Source organism: Poecile atricapillus, chromosome 20 (genome assembly GCF_030490865.1).
Source record: "Poecile atricapillus isolate bPoeAtr1 chromosome 20, bPoeAtr1.hap1, whole genome shotgun sequence".
Classification (NCBI taxonomy): domain Eukaryota; kingdom Metazoa; phylum Chordata; class Aves; order Passeriformes; family Paridae; genus Poecile; species Poecile atricapillus.
In genome coordinates, this window is record NC_081268.1 from 9,767,691 (window position 1) to 9,791,252 (window position 23,562).

Sequence of the window (23,562 nt, forward strand, 5' to 3'; positions counted from 1 at the left end):
TCTGTCTGTCCTGCTCAGGCTGGGAGCCCAGCCTGGTCCCTGGGGCCTCTGCAGGAATGAATTCAAACCCTTTTCCTACAGCCACAGCTCCCAAACTCACCCAGGCTCTGGCAGAAGAGTGGGGAGAGCATCCCCCAAACGCACTCAGCTCCAGGGAAGTGAATTCCTCCAGGGCACAGAAGCACTGCCCGGATGTTTTCCCTCCTGCCATCTCCATTTGTTGCTGTCACTTTTACCTGCATGGATCAGGACAGGGGAGCAGCCCCGTGTCCCAGAGCTGAGGCACAATTCCACAATTTATGCTTTGAAATGTGCAGAAACTGTTAACAGCTACTTCTGCCTCCTTTTCCAAAACCACCTCAATAAAAGGCGTGAACTTTAAGGTAGAAACTTCATCTCCTGTAGGTGAAAGCAGAGATTTACAGCCAGGTTACTGATCCAGCCTCTCTGGGAGAGAGGATTGGGAACTGTGTGACTGAACAAACACAGCCTCAAGCACCAGGAACGATTTGCAAACAACTGAGCAGCAGACAAATGTGCAAATGTATCTGGTGGCTACTTCTGGATAATGAATGCATAATCTATTCCAACTCCCCTTCCTATCTGCTTCTGGATAATGCTCCTGCGAGCCTGAGTCAGGCTCACAAATGGTTGGCAACGAGGAAAACAGGCTGTGTTTGAGCCAAACATTATGCTCAGCAAATAAGGAGCAGTTTTGCCATGGGCAGCTGCTGTTAGAGGCCAGTGTCAGAATCCCTCCCGTGCTCCACCACTCCCATCCTGCCCACAACAGCTGCACGATGACTTCTGCCTCTAAAATGTGATTTTATGCCTAAACAGCAGAGGCTACAAGAGCACGATTGTGTTTCCTCCCCACCTTTCTGCTCGTTAGAAAGTGGCTTTTACATTTATTTGCCTCAGCCGCTGGGAAGTTTCCAAAAATGCTAATTACAAGGCCATTGCAGTAAATTGCATTTGGTGATATAACTGTGAGTCACTGGTTCAGGGCATTTTTCATTTTCCCTCCTCTTCCCCGGAGCAATTTATTTAACAAAGGTGGGGAAAAGCAGAGAAGAAATTGGCAGGCGTTTGGTGCACGAGCCTTAACAAGGAGCCAGCGTTCCCAAAGTGTCCCTGGGGAGGCAGCTCCTCCTGGGAGCGGTGACAAACGGGGCACTGAAGCTTTTCCAGTCCCTTTGGGAAGTGATGCTGAGTGGCCACGCAGTCCTGGAGCTGGAGGAGGCTGAAAGCACTGGGAGTCTTCCCAGGGCTGCCCATGCGGGAGCAAATTCTGCTTTTTTCCTTGGGAAATCTGTTCTCCATCCATTCAGCCCTCAGGGAAGAAGGAAGAAAAGTCACTTCGTGGTGTTTGGTGGTAAAAGTCCCACCTCGGGCTCTTCCACTGCTCCGTGGCCCAGGCAGGGATGAATTCCCAGCTGGAAGAGGCTCGTTCCTGGAGGATGCTGTCCGTGTGTGAGGTGCTGCAGACGCTCAGGGCTGGTTCCTCTGGCCCAGCAGCAGATCCATTCTCAGGCTTTCCTGATGATCCTTCCCGCTTTCCTCCAGTCCCGGTTCCTCTCCCTGCGCACGGAGTGCACCAGCGGCCTGGAGAAGCTGGAGGGGGCAGATCTGCTGCTGCTGCTGCTGCTGAGGAACAAAGCAAAGCATCGTTACTGCCCTGAGACAGGGCTGGGACACGTCTGCACACGGAGGAGGCTCCAAAAAGGACGGGGAATTTTGGTTCCCCACCGCTGCTGCCAAGGGCTCAAAGGCTGGGTCCTGCTGCAGCTCCTGGTGCTCAGGGTGGGCAGAGAATCGGGGCTGAGCCTCTCCTGAGGGCGATGGGGAATGGGAACCTTCCCTGCCCCGCTTCGTGGAGGTGTTGGAAAGAGCTGCTGAGCTCCCAAGCCAGCCCGGGCCGGGATCCTGGGATGGATTCCCCCTGGATTGTGCCGGGATTCAGGGATGGATTCCCCCTGGATTTTGCCGGGATTTTGGGATGGATTCCCTCTGGATTGTGCCGGGATCCTGGGATGGATCCCCCTGGATTGTGCCGGGATTTTGGGATGGATTCCCTCTGGATTGTGCCGGGATTCAGGGATGGATCCCCCTGGACTGTGCCGGGATTTTGGGATGGATTCCCCCTGGATTGTGCCGGGATTTTGGGATGGATTCCCTCTGGATTGTGCCGGGATTTTGGGATGGATCCCCCTGGATTGTGCTGGGATTTTGGGATGGATTCCCTCTGGATTGTGCCGGGATTTTGGGATGGATCCCCCTGGATTGTGCTGGGATTTTGGGATGGATTCCCCCTGGATTTTGCCGGGATTCAGGGATGGATCCCCCTGGACTGTGCCGGGATTTTGGGATGGATTCCCCCTGGACTGTGCCGGGATTTTGGGATGGATTCCCCCTGGACTGTGCCGGGATTTTGGGATGGATTCCCCCTGGATTGTGCCGGAATTCAGGGATGGATTCCCCCTGGATTTTGCCGGGATTCCGGGATTGATTTCCCCTGGATTGTGCCGGGAGAGGAGGATCAATGGAGCAGGGGCGGGGGAGCCGCCAGCCACGCCAGGAGCGGAGGAAGGCAGAGCTGTGGGAAACTGTGAATGTGAGAAAAAGCTGCCTCACAACAGAGCCTGTTACTATTGAACAGCCACAAAAGGAGGAAGAGCCCTGAAATCTGCCTGGGCTGAGGCTACAGCCGAGAGAGAGCACCCTCCTGTCCTAATTCCCAGTTACCTCGCTGCTTTATAACTGCATTTCCTAATTGGTTTTCATGTTAATTACCCTTGCCAGGCCGGGGAGGTGGCTCGGAGCTGTGAGCTCACCTCCCCAGAGCTGGCCCAGCTCCAGGCTGGGCTGGGAAGCAGAATGCCCTCACATCCAGCCCTGCCTTGCTCTTACCTCAGGGTTCAGCTCTTCCAGGAAGGTTTTGGGTGGCTGCCTTGACAGTGTCTGTAAATCCTCCCAAAAATCCTATAACCCTTGGGTTCCAGGTGACACCAGCCCCTCCAGGGCTGGCTGGGCTGGGCTGGGCTGGGCTGGGCTGGGCTGGGCTGGGCTGGGCTGGGCTGGGCTGGGCTGGGCTGGCTGTCCCAGCTCCCTGGGCTCACCCTGGAGCCGGTGCTGGACATGAGGAAGTTTTTTCCCCACTGCTGAGCCACGGCTTGAGCTCCATAGATAACCAGGCTCCAGATGTGGCAGCTGCTTCTGAGCACTTTCTAAGCCCAGAACCAAACTGAAGGATGAACATCTGGCTCCAGCTGTGCTCTCTGGGCACTGGGAACCTCGTGGGCTCATCAGCCAAGATGAACCTGCGGGACAATCTTAATTCCACTAATTCATAATTCTCCAGTTCTCTGAGAGCTTCACCTGTTTGTGGTGCAAGCTGGGAATTATCCAGGTGATCCCACAGGGCTGGTGGCTCTGCTTTCCCGAGCTGGGGGCAGCTGGAGGAGCAGCAGGGTGGGCAGGGTGGGCTGCACACCCAGCTCACATGGAGAGGGCTGGGATGTCTCCAGGATGTGGAGCCCTGCACAGATCATCAGGCTTGATGACATCCCAAAATGAGGCTGGGTGAGGTGGCAGCTCTTGGGGATTTTTGGTTTTGATGGGGTACCTAATTCTCTTTAAAACCCCCAGTCTTGCTGCATTATTCTGGCTGCTGGAGGCAAGTGGTTCGGTGGTTTCCAGTAAACCAAATAACTCCATAAGATTTTCTCTCTGGCATCAGGGTGTCCCAGAGCTCAAGTTGTGTCCCAATTCCTCCCTGCACTCTGCCTTGGAGACAGAGAGGAAATCTGCCTCTGACCTCGATCAGAACCCAGCCAGCCCCATCCCCTTCAAGCTGTTTCTGTTCTGTCTCTGTCCATGGCAGTGCTCCCAGCGCTGATCATTTCACTCGCTCAAGGTGCAGCTGAGCTCTGCTGCTCTGCAAATCCAGCCAGGGAATGTATTCCTGAACTGGGGCTGAAGGGAGCCAGGGGTGCATCCTCTCTGCTTTCTCCTGGGGGTTTCATCCATGGAAACACCTCTGGGGGGGAGCTTGTGCAGCAGCAGGGCTGGAATTGGGGCTGGGAATGGTGAACATCAGAGGATTAGGATAAGGACTGAGCTGAGAGCTCTGTGCACTCGAGCTGCAGCAGCCAGACCTGGAGCAAACTGGGTCACGGGCACATTTTTAGGTCCAAAGCTCTGAGGGGTTGGTGTGCTGTGGCCTGTGACTTGGCAGGAGGTGGATTTTGGGGTGTGATTCCCCAATCACAGGAAGACAAGGAATACCTGATGTCCAGAAAAGACCCCAACCAAACTGACCATGACCCCAAACACCAACAACACATAAACAACGTTTGCAGGAACAGATCGGAATTTTAAATATTTGCAGCATTTCTCGTTAATTGCCCTTATTTCTCCAGTTCATTTTTGTTGTTGGGCAGAAAAGAAGGGATTGGTGTAGTGGGCACAGCCCAGGGAGTGGGAGGAGACGGAGAGATAGTGACATGCACGGTAGTGATTTAACATTAAATACTCTGCTTGCAAGCAGCCTCTGGAGGTTTGTGCCTCATTGATGAATATCATGCATGAAGTGTAGCTCCTTGTGCTACCCACATTTTTCTCTTCTAGGTTTGGCGACTGGGAACCTGACTCACAGCAAATATGCTGAGTTACAGCACATTTCCACAGAAAAATCCCCAAAAAAAAACCCCAGGCGAGTGACAGGCGTGTTTATCTGCAAGTGTGTCAAACGCAGGGGATGCTCAGACAATGCAGGCTCAAAGGATTAACAGACCTTAATCCCCAGCTCAGTGCATTAATGCCCAGCAGATGAAACGGACACAGACACAGCTCCAAGGACCGGTGGATGCACACAAAAACAATTCTCCCCATCAAAACATCCCGGTGCCCCTCTGGGAGCAGCCACTCACCTGGAGGACCACACCGGACCTGCCTGCTTCTTTGGCTTGGCCATCTGCTTCTGGTACTCCATCCAGCCGCTGACCAGCTCGTGCAGGATCATCACGTAGAGGAGGAAAATGAGAATCCTGGGATCCATCCGTGGCACCTCGGGGTCTGCTTCATTGGGTACGGGTGGCATTGGCTCGGGGGGAGCCGCTGCTGCGGGCAGGGCTCCGGGAGCCGCGGGGATGCTGAGGCTGCTGCTGCTGCTGCTGGAGGAGCGGGCTGGGCTCTGTGCAGAGTGAATTAGCGCTGGAGAAATCCCCCGGGGGATCAGAGCCCCGTGCCTGTGGCTGGAGCAGCACAAAGGGGTCACATCTCGGGGGGCTGCAGCCCTCGGTGCCCCTCTGGCTCAGCATCCCCTGCCCACACGGGCATGGCAGGAGCAGCCGCCCCTCTCGGGGGGTGGAGGGGAGAGCTGGCAGAGCAGAGAGCTCTGGCTGCCTCTGAGGAGTAAATCAAAGCCCAGTCACCGACTGGGGATTCTCTGAGCTGGCTCTTCCCAGCGCCTCAGGATCCGGGGCTGCACCGAGCCAATCTTGTTTAGGAGTGTTACTCAGGGGTTTGCGGCTGAGATTTTTTTTCTCCTGAGTGTTTTCTCACTCTCTTATTGTGTTTTCCTCGCTATTATCCCTTACCCGAATCTTCAGCTGCTGTTTTCCCAGCGTGAGGCTCTGACAGGCTCCTGATGTGCAGGAAAGCTGTGGCCACAGCATCCAGGCTTCCCAAACCACAGCTCCCATCCCAACCTTTCTGTTTAGAGTGGAGGATCTGGCTGAGATCTGGTTGTGCCACCAGATCACAGAATCCCAGACTGGTTTGGGTTGGAAGAGACCTTAAATCCCATCCAGTGTCACTCCTGCCATGGCAGGGACATCTTCCACCATCCCAGGCTGCTCCCAGCCCTGCCCAGCCTGGCCTTGGGCACTGCCAGGGATCCAGGGACAGCCCCAGCTGCTCTGGGCACCCTGTGCCAGGATCTGAACACCCTGAGATGCCCTCAGCCTCTCCTTTCCTCCAGGGACACAAGGCAGTTCTTGTGCCTGGAATTTCTAGCAGGATAAAAGCACAGAGTGTCTGGCTATGACACTTGTATGAAGCAAAAAGAAAAATGTCCCCACCAAGAACTGTTTTTAAAACCATCTCACTCAAAATTCACGTTCTTCTGCTGCAATATTTCCATAAGTGAAATAATAAGGCCTCAATAACTATTTATGGTTATCCAGAAGCAAACTTGTGCCCAGTGGAGCTGTGCCAACTGCAGAAAAGGGAGCTCAGAGAAGGGACAAACCCCCAGGATCCTCCATCCCACAGCTCCTGCACAGACAGGGAGAGCTGGGCTTGGGGTTCCACACGCTGGGGAGTGAATTCACACCTCACAGCCCTCCCACCACAAACTCACCACAGGGGAAGCTGCTTCCCACCTGAGCCAGCTCATCTCACCCAGGGTCAGGGGTTCCTCAGAAACTCTTACCCTTGGGTGTGTAAGTGCACACAAGTGTGCAGCAGCCAGGGCTTTGATAATTTTCTTTTAAGCACCAATTTAACACACAATAGCTAATTCCATGGCAGATCTGCAGATGGAATAAACCCAAGGGCAGCATCATTGCCCCAGACAAACGTGCACCTCCAAGTGCTGGGTGATTTCCCCTCAGCCAACTCATGAGGAGCCCAGAAGTGCTGAGTAACTCTCTAAATTGGGAGGAGAAGAGCTTGTGGAGGGGAGTGAGCAAGTGAATGAAACCTGCCAGGACTGGAGGTGTTCTAACAGCTCTGAAAATGGGAATATTTGAGGTTCTCTGTGAAGGGATAGTGGAGCTGTTCCCATGGCAACAGAGAGAGTTGCCAGGCTGCGGGTGATGGGTTCTGATGTGTGCTACGAGTCAGGCGTGGTGAGGCACTGGAGACCAAGGACAGCACGGATATTTTATACACATGCAATTTTTGATGAGTAAACCCAACGTGACTCCTTTGTTCCAGGGGAGAGAAGCTTTTCCCACAGGGAGAGACGTTCCCAGGGCAGGAGCAGCGGAATAACTCCTAACAACACACTCAGATCTGTAAGAGATGCTCCAACAGCTGAACAAAAATAATACTTAATGCAACATAAGGTAGAAAAGCCAACAATTGGTGAGCTGAGAGCACGGCAGCTGATTCTGTGACTAGTCATGAGCAGTAAGCTCTTTGACAAATGAGTCAAAAAATATTTTGATTTTAGCGTGATTAAAGGCCAGTTTGGGAGGGCAGGGTGGGAGAGGCACTGCTGCTGAGGGACCATGGGGTACAGGGGGTACAGAACACCCCTCACATCAGTGTTTCCCCTCTGCCCTCAGCCTGAAGGTAGATTTAGATGGGATATTGGGCAGGAATTGTTCCCTGGCAGGGTGGGCAGGCCCTGGCACAGCTGGGGCTGCCCCTGGATCCCTGGCAGTGCCCAAGGCCAGGCTGGACAGGGCTGGGAGCAGCCTGGGACAGTGGAAGATGTCCCTGCCATGGCTGGGCTGGGATGGGATGAATTTGAAGGTCCCTTTTAACCCAAACCAGTTGGGATTCTGTGATTCCACAACTCCAGCCCGAGGGCACGGCCTCAGTGTTCTCCTGAAGAAGTCAGATGGGAGCAGAAGCACCTGTGAGGATCCTTCAGGTGTCCAATCGCTCCCAGCAGAGCTCAGCAGCAGTTTGTGAACTCACTGAGGATTCCTGATGACCAGCTGGGCTCTTGTGCTGTTTGATAACCATCAGCACCCAGAGATAAGCCAATAAAATGTGTGTACAACATTATCACATAACACAGCACCGAGCAGAGCTCCCAGCCTTGAGCTGCTGCCCCATTCTGCACTGCTCTGCAGATGATTTCATGAAGAGCAGAGACAGCCTGTCCCCTCTGCTGCTCTCAGACACAAATGGCAGGCGGTGGAACCTGGGTGGAGGCTGTGGGGAAGGAGAAAACTGCCCAGCTTGAACCTGGGGTGGTGTCAGAGAGCCTGGAATTCAGGCAGGCTTTGAAGAGCAGGGAATGGAAAGCAAACTTTGTCTGCCCCAGCTGTGGTGGCAGAGGAGAAACTTGAAGCAGACACAGAAGGGACAGCTGAGCTCCTGAGCAATGACAACATCTCATTCCTAACAGCAGCAAGGGCAGGTTTGAAATTCTTTTGTAAAACCAGGGTGGACATGAGGCCAAGCTTCTCTGTCCAAGGCTCAGTCCAGCTGGATGGGCTGGAATTAAAACCCAGAATAACTGAGCTGTCCCCAGCCCTTCACTCCTTGCAAGCCTGGCTGCTGCAGCATTCCCAGTGCTTGGGCTGTGTTTTGATGGAGCAAAGGCCCTGAGGAGCAGGACCATGTCCCTCTGCTCCCCAGGGATTATTTTCCACAGTTTGGGTGCCAATCTGAGCCTCTTTACTCCTAAAGAGATTTTAAGACACAGAGGTGGTGGGTGTCAGTTAATATTTATTAGTCAGTTAATATTTATTAATATTCATTGCAGCTCCAAGGGCACCCTGCAACACCAACAATCACTTCAGGCTCCTGGGAAGCATCCACCATCCCATTTTTCCACTTGGAATGTGGTGTGACTGACTAGCAAACAGGAAAACCCACCTTCCTAAGGCTCACCATTGACCCAGAAGTCTCACAACCCCCAAGGGGAATCACAAGAAGGCAGCAACAACTGTTTTGTTACAGTAAATCGGGGTTGACCCAAAACTTGCTGCAATTTCTGGCTTTTTAGAAGGAACTCCTGAGTTTGACTGCAAAGACAGTGATCTGCATTTCCCTTTTGGAGCCCAAGGGCTGCAGGATCCCTCCAGCTACCAGGCTAGACAAGTTCTGGGAACACCAAACCTCCCACCCACAGCTTGAGCTGAAACATCAGGACAAGCAGCTCTTGCAAGAGGCCACGAGGTCATGGCCCAAAATTCCTGTGAGCATCCAAAAGGTGCAGTGACCCCCCCAAGGCAGAGTCAGGCCACAAACACCTGCAAGTGCAAGTCCCTCTGCTTAGGCACAGCACTGGCCAAGGTGGATTGGAGGTCCTGGTGTCTCCAAATCCCCAGTTTGGATGAACTGGATGAATCCAAAATGGTTCAGGGTTGTTTCCTGCATCTCCACAGCCCATGAATGTTGTCCTGGGTGTAGGTGAGATGGAAAACAGATTCCTTCCCTTGCCCTTTGGCTGCTCTTCAAGGAACCACCTGTAAAACTCTCTCTGCAATTATGTGATTATTGAGTGGAGATGGAGCAGAGACCACGGTGCTGGTTTGGAGAACGTGGGCTGGGAACAATCCTGGCTGGGAGCCACTGGAGCAGATGTTTTGTTGTCGTTTCACAAGTCACTGATGACACCTTGAGCAATGTGTGAGCTCAGGGGAGCAAAGCCCTGCAGCCACTGCCCTCTCTTTCCTCTCAGCACAGCAGGGCTCCCTTCCTTCCACACCTGGAAGCAGAGAGCAGAGGGGACACCAACTGCCAGAGCAGCTCTCAGCCTTCAGAGCAGACAGAAAATGGAGTTTCAGAGTTAAAAAGAACAAGGGGCATTGCAGAATCTGCCAGCTCTTTCCACAGGCTCACAGGAGTCGATAATTAACAAAAGAAAGAACAGATGCTATGAGACACATTTCTTCTGAGGGTATTTACTTGCTTCTACCTACAACTGTGCCTGAAAAAGTGCTAATATGAAACTGCATTCCTAATCATTGGGTTGCTTTGTATCAGATTGGTAATGACTCATTACCAGGATTTTGTACACATTTCACCACTTCTTTATTCTGTTAACCCTCAGCAGGCAACTCAGCTTTGGCACAGAAAATTGATGTTGGCCTGAGGGAAAAAAATTAACATTAAAACTACAATAACAATTGTCTCCTGAGTCCTGGACTGGTTTTTTTTTTATGACAATGGCACAAGGACAGCACGGTTAATTCTGGCTCAAGCTGGATAGCTGGTTACAGGAATTACCACAGGAATACCTGAGGGTGGGCAGGCCCTGGCACAGGGTGTCCAGAGCAGCTGGGGCTGCCCCTGGATCCCTGGCAGTGCCCAAGGCCAGGCTGGGCAGGGCTGGGAGCAGCCTGGGATGGTGGGAGGTGTCTCTGTCCCTGGCAGGGGTGGGATGGGATGAGATTTAAGGGCCCAACTCAAACCCTGCTGATTCTTTCTCACTTCCTTGTCATAAAATGACATTCACAGAAGCTGCTGAAGAAGGAAAGACCCCAATTCTCATTCCTGGGCTGCTGTCTCTAACACAGGCAGATGTGAGGCTGTGATCTCCCAGGGATGCCTTTCCCCTTCCCCAGGCTGACCCTGCTGAAGAGGAGAAGCAGAGCCCAGACTCACCCCAAGGTGAGACACCTTTGCCCCTTGTGCAATTGTTTTGCTAGAAAAGGAACCAGGTTTCACTGCCTCCAGTTGTTCAGCCTTGTCCTTCTCCTCAAACTCCCCTGGCAGGTCCAGCAGGCCAAAATCCACCCACACAGATGGTTCAGCTGCTTTTGTCAAGTTCTCCTTCCAGCTGGCCTGACCTCGTTATCTTTTGTGTGGGCTCCACGTGCTGCTGGATTCTCCTCAATTTGCTGATGGTCCTTTTTGCACCACAGAGGGCAAGAGCAGGGAAGGGATTGGGAAAGAGCAGGGAATGCAGAGATGTCCATGAATGGGAGCAGCCATGGGGCAGCAACCCTGTCTGATGTGTCCTCAGCACTGAGTGACCCTGGCTGGAGCTGCCCTCAGTCTGTGTTTTACACCCACCTGAAGCTCTGAGACCCCATTTTCCCCTTGTTTTTAATGCTGAGCCTGCCCTGGTGGAAGGGGAGTGCTGGCAAAGAGACCCAGAGCATCTGACAAGAGGCTGGGGACTGCAGCTCGGGCTGGTGGCAGCAGTGGACACCTCTGATAGTGCAGCACATCTTACCCTGTGCCACAAGAGCTGGAAACTCAGGGACTGGTTTCAGTGGAGCTCATCTCCTCTGGCTCTTCCTCCTCTTGAGCATCTTCTCCAGAGACCCTGAGGGACAGACCAAGGCCAAAGGAAGCCATGATCAGCCTCAAGAGCCCACATCACCTGCTCAGCCACACCGGGGCTCCACCTCACTGAGCAGGGTTTAAATACACAGGATGCCAAGCTTAAAAATATGCATTTCATTTTGTTGTTTTTTTTTAAAAATGTACAGTCAGCTTTTAAGTGGATCTGCAAGAAGACACTCAGCTATCTTTAAGAAAAGTAAACATTGCAATTCACTGCATACAGTTTTCTAACCAGCAGGAGCCAGTGAGCTGGGTGAGCTGCAGCGTTTCCTGAAGGAGCTTCAGTGGCTTTGTTTTTGTGTCCACCACATGGGCAGAGACACTCAGAAGGCAGCACAGGCTCAGTTCCTGTCCCCCCAGTCCTGCCCTGCAGCCACAGCTCAGCGTGAGGCTGGAGTGGGCACCGTGGGCAGGGGCAGCTCCATGGAGGGAGTCTCAGTCACTTCTGCTGGGCTGGGCTTGCGGAGCTCCAGTTTCTCACCGAGTTGGTTGTAAAGCTCCTTCACAGCTTCCCCACTCTGCAGGAAGAGAATCAGGGATGGGGAAACAGACAGTCACACTCCATTCCAGCCAGAACACCACGTGTGCCTTCACCCTGTGTGTTTAACACAAACCAGCACAGCAGGAGGAAGCCACAAGGTGATTAGGCCACAGCTTGGTACACTTGGAAAGCAGAGCTCGTGTTCCACTCAACAACGTCTGGAAAGGCAGCTGCTTTCATTTGCAATCATTTTCCCTTTCTCCTGCTTCCCTTCCTACCTGCTTGGTGGGCTCCAAAGCTTTCTGGAGAGATTCAAGTTTGGCTGGGGCCACCTTGTGATGCAGATGCAGCAGCAGCCTGAGCACATGTCTGTGCACATTCTCCTTCCTGCAAGAGCCATTTGGAATCAGAGCAACCAAGACAAACAACCAAGACAAACAAACACCATCTTGAGAACAAGGAACAGCACCAGAGTAATTCACCCCACCACAGACTTTGTTACCATTTTCCAAAACTCCTAAGAACTGGAGCTTTTGTGAGGGACTAACTTAGTGTAAGCACAAACACTGCCTTACACCTTCAAGGACTCAAGGAATTGTCCAACAGGAGTGGATTACCTGCACAACCATGAGGAGGGAGGGTGAGATTTTAAGTGTAGAGTGTGTGGAGGAAGCAGCAGCACATGCTGCTATGCCCCAGCAGTAATTTCAGCCACTTTTAGGGAAGCTTTCTGGAGGCTGAACTTGTCTGCAGACAGCGGTGACTGAGCAGAGGTAACAACAGATTTTTGTGTGCTGCTGATACTGCAAAGAGCTGAAGTTAACTCTGCATAGCCAGAGCTACTGCAAAGCCTGAAGGATATTCTCCTTTGCAACTCCAACTTAGGGATAATGAATTGCAGTTTAGATAACAATTCACAGCCAAGACATTTTGCTGACAAAAACTACATCCCAAAACACACACCTTTCCTTAAAGGAAAACAGCATCTGGCTGATATCTCCACTGCCTGTGAGGAATTTGGTGAACTATTGTTCAAAGCAGTAAAACCTCTGTCAGGCATTCTGTAAACTCCCTCTCTCCAGTGAGGAAAATCTGCTTTACCTGGAGCAGGCAGTGAGGAAGAAGCCATCAAAGAGACTGGTGCAGAACTCCTCGAGTGCAAACTCATCACTGAGCAGGGTGAGGTTACCAGTGAGCAGATGCAGGAAAATGTCACTGAAGGCCAAGTCACTGAATGTCTCAACTATAAAACATGGAAAGAGACAGAGACTGACAAGGATGTGCCAAAACCTGTCCACACAGCTCCTGTTCCTGCTGAAAACCCTGCAGTGAGGTTTCATAATAGAATAGTTTGGGTTGGAAATGACTTTAAAACATCCAGTGCCACCCCTGCCATGGGCAGGAACATCTCCCACTGTCCCAGGCTCCTCCAAGCCTCATCCAGCCTGGCCTTGGGCACCTCCAGGGATCCAGGGGCAGCCCCAGCTGCTCTGGGCATCCTGTGCCAGGGCCTCCTCAACCTCACAGAGAAGAATTTCTTCCCAGTACCTAATCTAAGCCCACTTTCTTTCAGTCATTTTCTTCTCATTTCATTTGATAACAGGCAGCTCAGGCAGGTGGCTTTGATCTTTCAGACATAAAAGATGAGGAGCAGATTGCTCCAGAGCTCTCCTGCAGCTCATCCCAGAGGACTCAGTGAACAAGATAATATTGGTGAAAAAATTAAGACTGTGTTCAGTCCTATTCTGTTACCAGTTTTCTCACCACACAAAGCAGCTTCTGGCCACCTGCAATCACTGTGGGCAGCAGCAGAATTGGGGCACCTGCTCTGTTATCTTTCAGATTCATTCCAAAGAGTCCTCAACTAATCTCGTTGTTAATGGAGCCCTTGATGTAAGGACCTGACCTCAGCAGAAAATTCCAGAACCCAAACACTCCTGCAAAGTCTCACAACTCAGTCACCAGAAGAGCCAAAGGCAGAACGTTGTGTCCCTGGCTCTGACTCTCCTCTCAGTCCAGGTTTAGTGGCCTCCTGGGTGTCCAATACAAGGCAAACAGCCATAGAACAGAAGATGAGACAAAAACCTACCTAGTGCTGGCAGAAGCCTCAGAAAAGCATTTTTGTTCCTCTGTTTGGTGATGTGAAGGATGTAATACAGCCCAATCTCACAAGCTATTCTGTTCTCCTGCAGGAACCTGTCATGGCACAAGCAGAGTTTATTCAATAATAAAGCTAATTTAAAAAAAAATGAAAGAGTTTTAAAGTACTTTTGGGACAGTTATCAAGCAGGTACAGCAATGGCTAACCTCAAAGCCACTGAAGGGCAGCTATTCAGTGAGTGAGCAGATGGATCATCCCTATGTTCACTACCACACTCCACAAAAACTGAACATTCAGCAAACAGTTGGATTTAACTGAGCATTTATAATGTATTCATGATAAAAGTGCTGTTCAAAATGGGGTTTAGAAGAAGCCCAAATACTCCAAAGTTATACAAAGTCCAATGCTGTTTCAGTCTCACAAAAGTCAAACATCAACACTGTAACAGAGGAGAGCACTACCAAGCTGTAGTTAGATATCAAGTATCCCAGATTCTGGCGCACAGACAAGAACTGTGCTAGAAATTGGGAAGATCTGAACACAACAGAACACACAGAAGTTTTAATTATCTTTCTGATGTCCCTGGAGTGACAGGTCGACAGAGAATGAGCGTGGGTATCAAAAATGCCAACTTCATGATTTCCAATAGTGCTCTTCAACATGGGCACTCATCCAGCTGCACCCAAATATCACCCAAAACTCAGCATTCACTGCCTGGGAAGCTGAACAGAAACACCAAATACTCTCATATTGAATGAGAGAATATTTCATTACAGGAAATATTTATGTAGATAAATTTTATTTGAGGGAGCACAAGGGAAACCTGTTTTGTTAAAGTTCAGACTTGATAAGTTAGCACTGAATTTTATCCCAGGAAGCCTGGCCTTTACCACAGGCATTTTCCCCTGTCAGGTCTGGCTGGCTCCCTCCTGCTTTGGTGCCAAACCCTGCAGTGGTTGGCACCTACTTGGTGAAAGCCTCGGGAATGGTGCTGGGGTAGGGGATTGGTCCCTTCTCCTCCGAGGGCAGCTTCTGATCCACAGTGAAGGTGTGGTCATCCACCACAAAGGACATCAGCAGGGGCAGGAACCTGGTGATCAGCTCGGCCTCCTGGCAGGGAGGGAAGGACAGAGGGAAAAGCAGAAATCCATCATCAGTCACTTCATGCCACCTAATGGTCCTGAAGTGCTGTGACAAAAGCAAGGCAGTGTGGGGAGCCTCATGGTACACTGAGGAAAACCAGTTTACAGACATCCAGTTCCAGTCAAAATTCCTGAACAATTCACTTCCACATGTTCCACGGTAATTAGGAAAACTCTACTTCATCTCACTCCAAAATACTCCTGCTCAAACCTTTTCTTTGGACAATTTTCTGGCATTTCTTTTGAGAGGCCCTTCCCAGCACTGCTGCAGGCATGGGATGTGTTCAGGATGACATCAAACTGCTGATATCAACAATTACAGACTCCCAGCATGGCCCAGGCTTATTTGGGGTAACACAACCACAAATAAATCAGATTGTAAAGACTGATTCAGAGACTCCCTTCAGACAGCATTTTCTCTTACAGGTTCATGAGAGAGCACAAATCACAGGATTGGTCACTCACTGCTACATCCCAGTGTTAATGCACACCCTCCCTGGGATGAATTTAAACATCCTAGCAGCCAGGACTGGATGTGTTTTGGAGACCTCAAATGTGCCCCTAGGTATTTATAAAACATTTACTGCTTTATAGTTCAGAATAGAAACAGCAAATTCCTCCTGAGGAACAGCCCTGCTGTGCAACACCAGGGTTGGCCCTCCTGTCCTCAGCTGAACCACTCCAGGGATTCCTGGAATACTGGGAAGGGATTTCCAAAGCATGCAGAGATAACAGCTCTGTGGGGCACTACCTTCTGCTGTAACAGAGGGAAAAAATATTGTTCTTGTCAATGAAAAGCTTCTAAACTGCTACCAGAATTTGAGACCAGTCCTGGAAATCCTGTTTTCCTCGTGCAAGATGTGTTCTACAAACCCGTCAGTTGTGTACAAGCAGGAAAAATGAGATAGCAATGAGCAACCAGTGGGGTATTTCAGAGAGGTACAGGCTGTGAGGAGCAGGCACCCATGGAAATAAAAAGGTAGGTAATGGAAGCTCACACCATGTCCAGAACAGCTGCTCTGTGACCATTGTTTTTTCCCAAGAAAGCTCTGATGAGACATTTGGAGAACAAATGTTTAATCAGGAATGCAACAAAACAATAAACAAGTCTAAATTTGGTTAATTTTGTTAAATTCTTAACATCAAAAGGGCTCACCATTTTTGGTTCCTTGAAGACTTGGCTGTCAATCATGTCCCAGGCCCCCTGTCCCAGAGAAAGCATCCTAAGGAGCAGCAGCAGATCTGGGCTTTCCTCAAATTTTAAGGGGAGAAGAAAAACAGCTATTTTGATGTTCTCATGAGATATTTATTTGGAAGCAGTTGTTCATATTCAAAGCTATTTCTGGATTAGCAGCTTTGTCCAAGACTGCTAAAGTCATTCAGTTCAAGGTAATTGAAAACTGAACCTCAAATGGGCATCAAGTAACTGCCACACCTCAGGGTTTGTGGGGGGTTGTGAATTTATAATGCACCAGGAAGTCTGCAGCCATCTGAGCACATCTTTTTCAAATGTATCCAACCCAATTAGTACACTAAAATAAAATGTGTGAGAGGACAAACCATCACAGCAGAAGACAGGAGGAGAAAGGGTGTGTAAGAATGAGAATGGATTTTTTGTTTATATTGTGTGCTGAAACCCAAATGACTTTGTCTTAAACTGTCACAAGGAAGTTACTGCATCCAACAATAACATTTAACAACTCAGGGATAAAACAACAAGTGGCTCCCATTGTTCAGACACCTGCCAGGGTGCCCTTCTTTAACATTTCAGCAGCTCCTGCAGACTCCACTTGCAGGAGCTGTGTTTTATTTCAGCCACCAGACCAGAACTGTGCAAACAAACCCATGGCATTCACTGTGGCAGGAGAAAGGTGCTGCTGTCAGACAAACTGATGGAGGGACAAAGCAGGGAGGGACAGATTTTACACATTATTCTGTATTTGCACAGCTGCCAGGCAGGCACAATGAGCCATGCAAAGAGTTCAGGATCAGTTTGGAGAATTCCAAAATGCCCATGTCCAAACAGCTCCTGCAGAGCTCTGCAGCAGGTGCTGGAAATGGACAGGAATCAGGTTTCCCTTGTTCCAACTGCCACATTTGGGAACTTAATGAGACTTGGACAGTGCCAGTCCCTCCCTGCTGGCTGTCAGTCAGCCAAGAGCACAGCTCAGGTACACAAGCTGCAGTGCTTACCCTGGGTAAGGTGTCCTGCCCAACCAGGTCTTGCAGGTGCCTTATGGTGCTCAAGGCTAAGGTGTTAATGGCAAAGGGATCACACAGGATCATTGATAAATCCCTGAGAAGAAGTAAAAAATCAAACATTTATCATATATAACCAGCAACCCCCATTGTACAGGTCCAAACCCAGCTGTGTGCACCTGATGAACCTTCTCCTGCCTCGTAAAGAAATCACATTCAGGGTGGATTTGACATGAAAGAGCACAAAAAAACAATTGATGAAAGTCTTCTGCATTGAGATCAAGCACAAAATCTCCCACAGCCAGCTGCAGGTCTGCTGGGAGACAGCCCACAGGAGTTCTGGTGGCCCCAGCTCTTTGAGCTGGCAGGTTTTGACCATCTCCAGAGTGCTGAGGACAGAAAGGTCTCAGAGGCTTTGGAAAAACAACAGCTAAAAGTGAATTCTCCCATATTTTTAAATACCAATGGACAAAAATCTGAAAGTACCAGCTAAATAAAATACTGTGAAGGCACCTTCCAGAAACAGAAGTGTACCAGATCACAGCAGGGGTGAAGCTAATGAAGTACTTTAACTCACAAACATCAGCAGCCCATTTTCTCTGGGTTTAAAGCCAGACAAGTCATTCACAATAAGTTATTCTGTCAGATGCTGTGAGTGTTAGGAAGACATGTCCAGTTTCCCAATAAACAGCCCAAGTGCCTTACCCCAACACTTGTTCTTGTCCTTTCTTCACCCCATCCAGGAATCCTTGCAATTCCCGAGCTCTCTTGTTGTCCACGAACTTCTCCCGGATGCAGGCGTCGAGGCACCAGGTGAACTGTCACCAAATGGAGGGAGCTTTGTGAGCTCATTAAACAATAAACAACCCAGCAATAAAACACATCATGTCAGAGAAAACAGCCTCAGAATGACCTCAAAATATCTGCAATTGAGATGCTTCATTAATGCACCTTAATTAGGCATAGTACCACACTGGTGACAAGCACAGAGGTCAAAAGGAGGTTAGGAATGCCCAGGAAAGTTAACCTGGGGTCACTTTCTCCACTTCCAGAGGAGGCATTCTCTGGCAATTAAGAATCAGGGATTAAATCCACCACTGCCCTGCACACCTGTGGATTTACAGTAGAGGACTGAGAAAGAAACAGCATCACCTAGAAATAAAAATGTGGTTCATTTTGGCCATTGCAATAGCACTCCCACTCTCTAAATAAAGGAATAATCACAGTGGAGGTGTTCTTGCTTTAGAGCTATATTACTGAACTATTTTTTAAGCAGAATACATGTAAAACTTAACAACTGCTTCAGGGAAAAAGCCTTGTTCCAGGTCAGTGATGCTACCATGGACAAGGGGCCAGTAACAAGATCCTGCTGTGACATTACCACATCTGTCACTTCCCAATATATGAATAGTTTCATGTTCTCTTATAATTCAATATCCAAAGTATTCACTGTTACACATACAGTTTATTTACAGATGGAGCATATCCACAGCTGGGAGGGAAGCCTGGAGTAAAAGCCTGGGGCCAGCTGATGGTTTTTATTATTTTTGCAGCATCTGCCTGGAACAGATGTCAGATTAGACATTGCTTATAACACTGCCAAAGTACCCTAAATTTGAATGATTCATGGGTTATGAAATGAAAGTAAACTGCTGGTTAACTAAGAAGTTTTCACCTGAAGGTCCAAGGAACATAAAATTATATTTAGGTTCAAGGTCTGAACTCTCTTTATGGAAAGGACTCATCTTGCCTGGGCTTTTTCCAGAAAATTCTCCATAAATGCCCCCTTCTGTCCCCCATGATTGGTACCTTGTGGCAGGGATCAACAGTGCAGATCTCACTGATCTCCAGGTCGTGCAGTGACATGAGGAGCTCTGCCCTCAGCGTGCAGTAATGGACGTTCCTGGTGCGCAGGAACAGCGTCCTCAGGAACTGCAGCACCATGTCATAGAGCTTCACGTTCTTCCCGATCATCTGCGTCAGCTTCTGCACCACCTGAGCTCAGAGGGGAAAAATGTGGGCTCAGGACCAAGAGATGCTCTCAGTTCTATGCATACACAAATGTAAATTAATTATGTTTTGTGATTTAACAAGACTGAAGCATCTGCAGGGACAGGAGCTCCTGAAAAGGAACTGTTTACTTCAAGATTTCCAAAAGGATTTGCCCAAGAGACGTTCACCAAATCTTCAACAGCCATAACACGTTTTTGTCTCAACCCACCAGTTCCTTTTTTCTACCATTCTGATTCTCCCCCCATCCCCTCAGGGGGAGTGACCAAGTGGATGTGTGCTGCTGAGTGTCCAGCTGGGGTTAAAGCACAACTCTGCAGTGCAAACCTGGAGTAAATTGCACAAGGGCACTTACACCAAATTATTCTGAAACAAAACAGGCCTGAAGCAGCCCCTCATGTAACAGATGTGCTGCCCTCTCTAGAATTAAAGCTTTATACTACCTTATAGTTAATTTCATTCAAAGTGCAACTTTTCTGGATGCAAATTAACTACAGCTTTCTACATCCCTTTGAAAAAGAACAAAACAGCAACTTCAGTTGAGCTATGTCCACTACAAAAATTCCCAACAAAGTAAATTTAACATATTAGCATAATCAAACTGCTGTGATAGAGATGTTCAGCCTTCAGAACAGCTGAAGTGTATTAAAGCCTGACTGAACAACAGAGGAAAGAGCCTGTCCTTTCTTTCTTTAAAGTGTATAAACAGCTTAGAACATTGATCATTTATTACACAACAACTAAAATAATTCCTGCTGCTTTCATCAAGATGTATAGGAGAAAATGGCCTGGTGTTTCTTGCAAAGAGCTTGTCCAGCTAAGCAACTTCAGCAGAAAGGTGGGCAGGGGAAAACAGCCCCTGTTATGTCGGTTTCCTTGTCCTTACCTCTCCTTGACGTCTCGTTTTGGGAGATGGACTGAAGAAATTTTGCAAGAAAGAAATATCATTGCTGAAGAGAATGTTCTCCTTCTCCAGGATGTATTGCTTCAGCAGGGGTGACACCTCATCCCCAAAGAGAGCCTGGTTGTCCTGCCAGATCTGTCTCTTCACCTCCACAGCACAGGCCTTGTACAGGTCCTTATCAGCCATCACCAGCTTCAGCTTCTTCTCAGGGACCTGCAGTGCACAGAGCAGTTACACAGTGAGCAGCACCTCACCTGCCTGCCTGTCCACAAAACCAGAACTGTCTGCAGGAGGCATCTTAAATCATGGAATCACAGAATATCCTGAGCATCCCCAGGATCAGCCAGCCCTGCCCAGACCCCCCAACATCCCACCCTGGGCATCCCTGGAGCTCTGGCAGCCTCGGGGCCGTGCCCATTCCCTGGGGAGCCTGGGCAGTGCCAGCAGCCTCTGGGGGAAGAACCTTGCCCTGATCTGCAGCCTGAGCCTGGCCTGGCCCAGCTCCAGCCGTTCCCTGCCTGCTGTCCCTGTCCCAGAGCAGAGAGCGGAGCTGCCCCTCGGGAGGAGCTGCAGCCCCCGGGGAGCTCTGCCCTCAGTCTGCTCCAGCTGAACAATCCCAGTGCCCTCAGCTGCTCCTCGTGGGCCCCTCCAGACCCTTCCCCATCCTTTTAACATTTTCCAACAGCTTTAGATGTTTTTTTATCTTGTGCCCAAACAACCCCAGGACTCAAGGGGAGGCTGCCCCAGCGCAGAGCAGGGAAGGACAATCCTCCCCATGCCCTCCACCCACCTGGTGCAGCACTAAACCCTGAGAGACTTCTTCAACAACCAAATCACACACCCTTAATTCTTCCAAAGAAGAAAAATTATCTACTTCAAATCTCCAGTGCTGAGATTTGAGGTGCTGCTTCTAAACTCAGTAATTTACTGAAGTTCCAGCAGTGTTTTGAATCCATTACCTGAGTACAACATGATGCTTTTAGTAAGGACACTCCTAGAGATTTTTGTTTTGCAAACCTGATTCTCCCTCCTGCCTACTTTTAATTGCACTCTTCAAGTCTTAACTTCCACAAGTCAGAGATTTGTAAATCAGCTGTGGAAAAATTCACCCATCAGCAAGCTTGACTTTTTAGGAAGCTCCATGGATTGAAAAAAATAGGGAAAATAGTATAATCTGATTATGAAAATGTAAAATGCTTTTTGAATTAGTCCACTGAATTAATTTTGAATTAGTCCATTAGCAGAATGTATTGAATCTCCAGTCAATCCCTGACACTGAACACACTTGCAGAAGGTGCAGAGGGAGCAGAGCCCATCTGCCAGAGGCACACCAGAGATGTGACAGCAGAGATGTGACAGCAGAGATGTCACACCAGTGACACACCAGTGACACACCAGAGATGTGACACCAGTGACACACCAGAGATGTCACACCAGAGATGTCACACCAGTGACACACCAGAGATGTCACACCAGAGATGTCACACCAGAGATGTCACATCAGTGACACACCAGAGATGTGACATCAGTGACACACCAGAGATGTCACACCAGTGACACACCAGAGATGTCACACCAGAGATGTCACACCAGTGACACACCAGAGATGTCACACCAGAGATGTCACACCAGAGATGTCACACCAGTGACACACCAGAGATGTCACACCAGAGATGTCACACCAGAGATGTGACAGCAGTGAGACACCAGAGATGTCACACCAGGCCAACCAGTGCAGTGGTCCCACCTTGGGCAAGTGCTTCATGACACACATGACCACAGGCTGTATCGAGGGCATCTTGACCAGGGAAAAGCTCTTCTCTAGGAGATCTTCCAGCTTCTTGTATCTGAAAATATGGAAAAACACAAGACTAAATACCATGGAGCAGTAAAGGAACCAAGTGGCCACCTCAAAGCCACTGGAACTCAGTCCCTGAGGAGCCAAACTCTCCTTTACAGAAGTCATCCATCCACTGCACTTACACACGGAATTCTCTACAGAATTCATTACACACAGCTCTCCCCAAGGAACCGTGGAGACTGCTCACAAACCTCTCCTCGACCTTCCCCTCCAAAGCGATGGCAGAGACTCTCTCCAGCAGCTTCTCCCGGAGCTCATCGAACACGGACTGGTGGAACTCGAGCCGGGGGGTGCCGTGCAGGTCCAGGAAGGGCAGAGCATACTGCAGCGAGGGCAGCAGCACGCCGTTCTCCGTCTGCAACACACGGGATAACAAATAAAGCGAGGAAACAGCCAGGCAGCACTGGGGGCCAGCCCGTGCTCCCTGTCCCCGCACAGCCCGGCCCCACACGGCACCTGGAACTGCTCGATGGCCTTCAGCGGCTCCGTGCAGTTCGTGAGGGTCTCCTTGAGGTCCTCGCCATTGGCCACTCCCAGCTCCTGCAGCCCCGCGTACATCTCGGCCTGGCCGGCTCCGCGGGGCCGCTCCCGGCTCAGCTCCAGCTCCCGATCCCGATATCCCGGCCCGGATCCCGATATCCCGGCCCCGATCCCGATATCCCGGCCCCGATCCCGATATCCCGGTCCCGATATCCCGGCCCCGATCCCGGCCCCGATCCCGGCCCGGATCCTAATCCCGGCCCCCCGCGCGGTCCGCTCCGCCCCCGCCCCGTGCGGGCCCCGCGCCGCAGCACGAAGGTTCCGCCGCACGAAGGTTCCGCGGGCGCTGCCGTGGGTGTCCCCGGGCTCCCCGCGGCCACCGCGGCCCCAGGAGCTCGGGCAGGGCGGACACGGCTCCAGGAGCCTTTGGACAGCGCCCTCAGGCACATGGGATCACAGAATCACGGGATGGTTCGGGTTGGAAGGGACCATAGAGGGTCATCCTGTCCCACCTTCCTTTCCAAGCAGGGTCATCCCAGAGCACACGGCTCAGGGTGGCACAGGATTGCGTCCAGAAGGTTCTGGAATCTCTCCAGTGAGGGAGACTCCACACCCTGGCTGGGCTACCTATTCAGTTCTTGGTCACGGTCCATGCTCCGATGTCGCCCTGAAAACTCAGCTTCTGAGCTTGCTAACATAGTTTTCTAAAGACTTTCCCAGGACAGTAACTGTAAACATAGATATGTGTACATTCTTTCTGTTACACATCTTGTGATGGGCATCTCTCATGGCCAGTGCAGTGAGAAAGTGTTATCCTGACCATCCAATCCCTGGCTGTGGTCAGAAGCCTATAAATCCTGGGGGGAAAAATAAATTTTCTCTTCTCTTCACCACACCTCGACCTGTGTCCGTGTGATCTATTCATCTTCAACGGTAACACTCCCACACCACCCTTTAGATACTCAAACACATCCATGAGTTCCCCTCTGGGCTGTCTCTCCTCCAGGCTGAACAAACCCAGCTGCCTCAGCCTTTCCTCACAAGAGAAATGTTCCAGAACCTTGACCAACTTAGCATCTCTGCACAGGATCTGCCCCAGCAGTTTCCACATGGTGGGATTTCTGGGGGTGTCCTATGCAGGGCCAGGGGTTCGATTTGATCCTTGTGGGTCACTTCCAGCTCGGGAGATTCTGTGATTCCATTTTTCTGTGCAGCAAAACTCGGGGTTCCTGGGGCTGCCTGAGGCTTCACAGGCAGACAGCAATGCAAAGAGGAAACGTCACCAAAAACAGAGAAGTGGCGTTTCCCCATTCCTGGTTTGATCTTCAGACACGGGCAATCAGCCAATTGCCTCGGTGTGAGCAGCCACGGAGTTTTCTTCTGAATTTCCATTTTCAGGGA

The 23,562-nt window shown here is 50.3% G+C and overlaps 1 protein-coding gene across 1 annotated transcript; it reads right to left on the reverse strand.

Moving 5' to 3' along the window:
- Nucleotides 1–11,083: 11,083 nt before the first annotated feature.
- On the reverse strand, nucleotides 11,084–22,401 carry NELFB (negative elongation factor complex member B). Its single transcript, XM_058853676.1, has 13 exons — nucleotides 22,138–22,401; nucleotides 21,873–22,036; nucleotides 21,568–21,667; nucleotides 19,803–20,033; nucleotides 18,716–18,901; nucleotides 17,612–17,724; nucleotides 16,901–17,003; nucleotides 15,864–15,959; nucleotides 14,533–14,675; nucleotides 13,554–13,660; nucleotides 12,566–12,707; nucleotides 11,743–11,851; nucleotides 11,084–11,501 (listed from the first exon to the last, which is right to left on the reverse strand). Exons 1-13 carry the CDS (start codon nucleotides 22,237–22,239, stop codon nucleotides 11,364–11,366), a joined length of 1,734 nt encoding a protein of 577 aa, XP_058709659.1. The 5' UTR covers nucleotides 22,240–22,401; the 3' UTR covers nucleotides 11,084–11,363.
- Nucleotides 22,402–23,562: the final 1,161 nt, after the last annotated feature.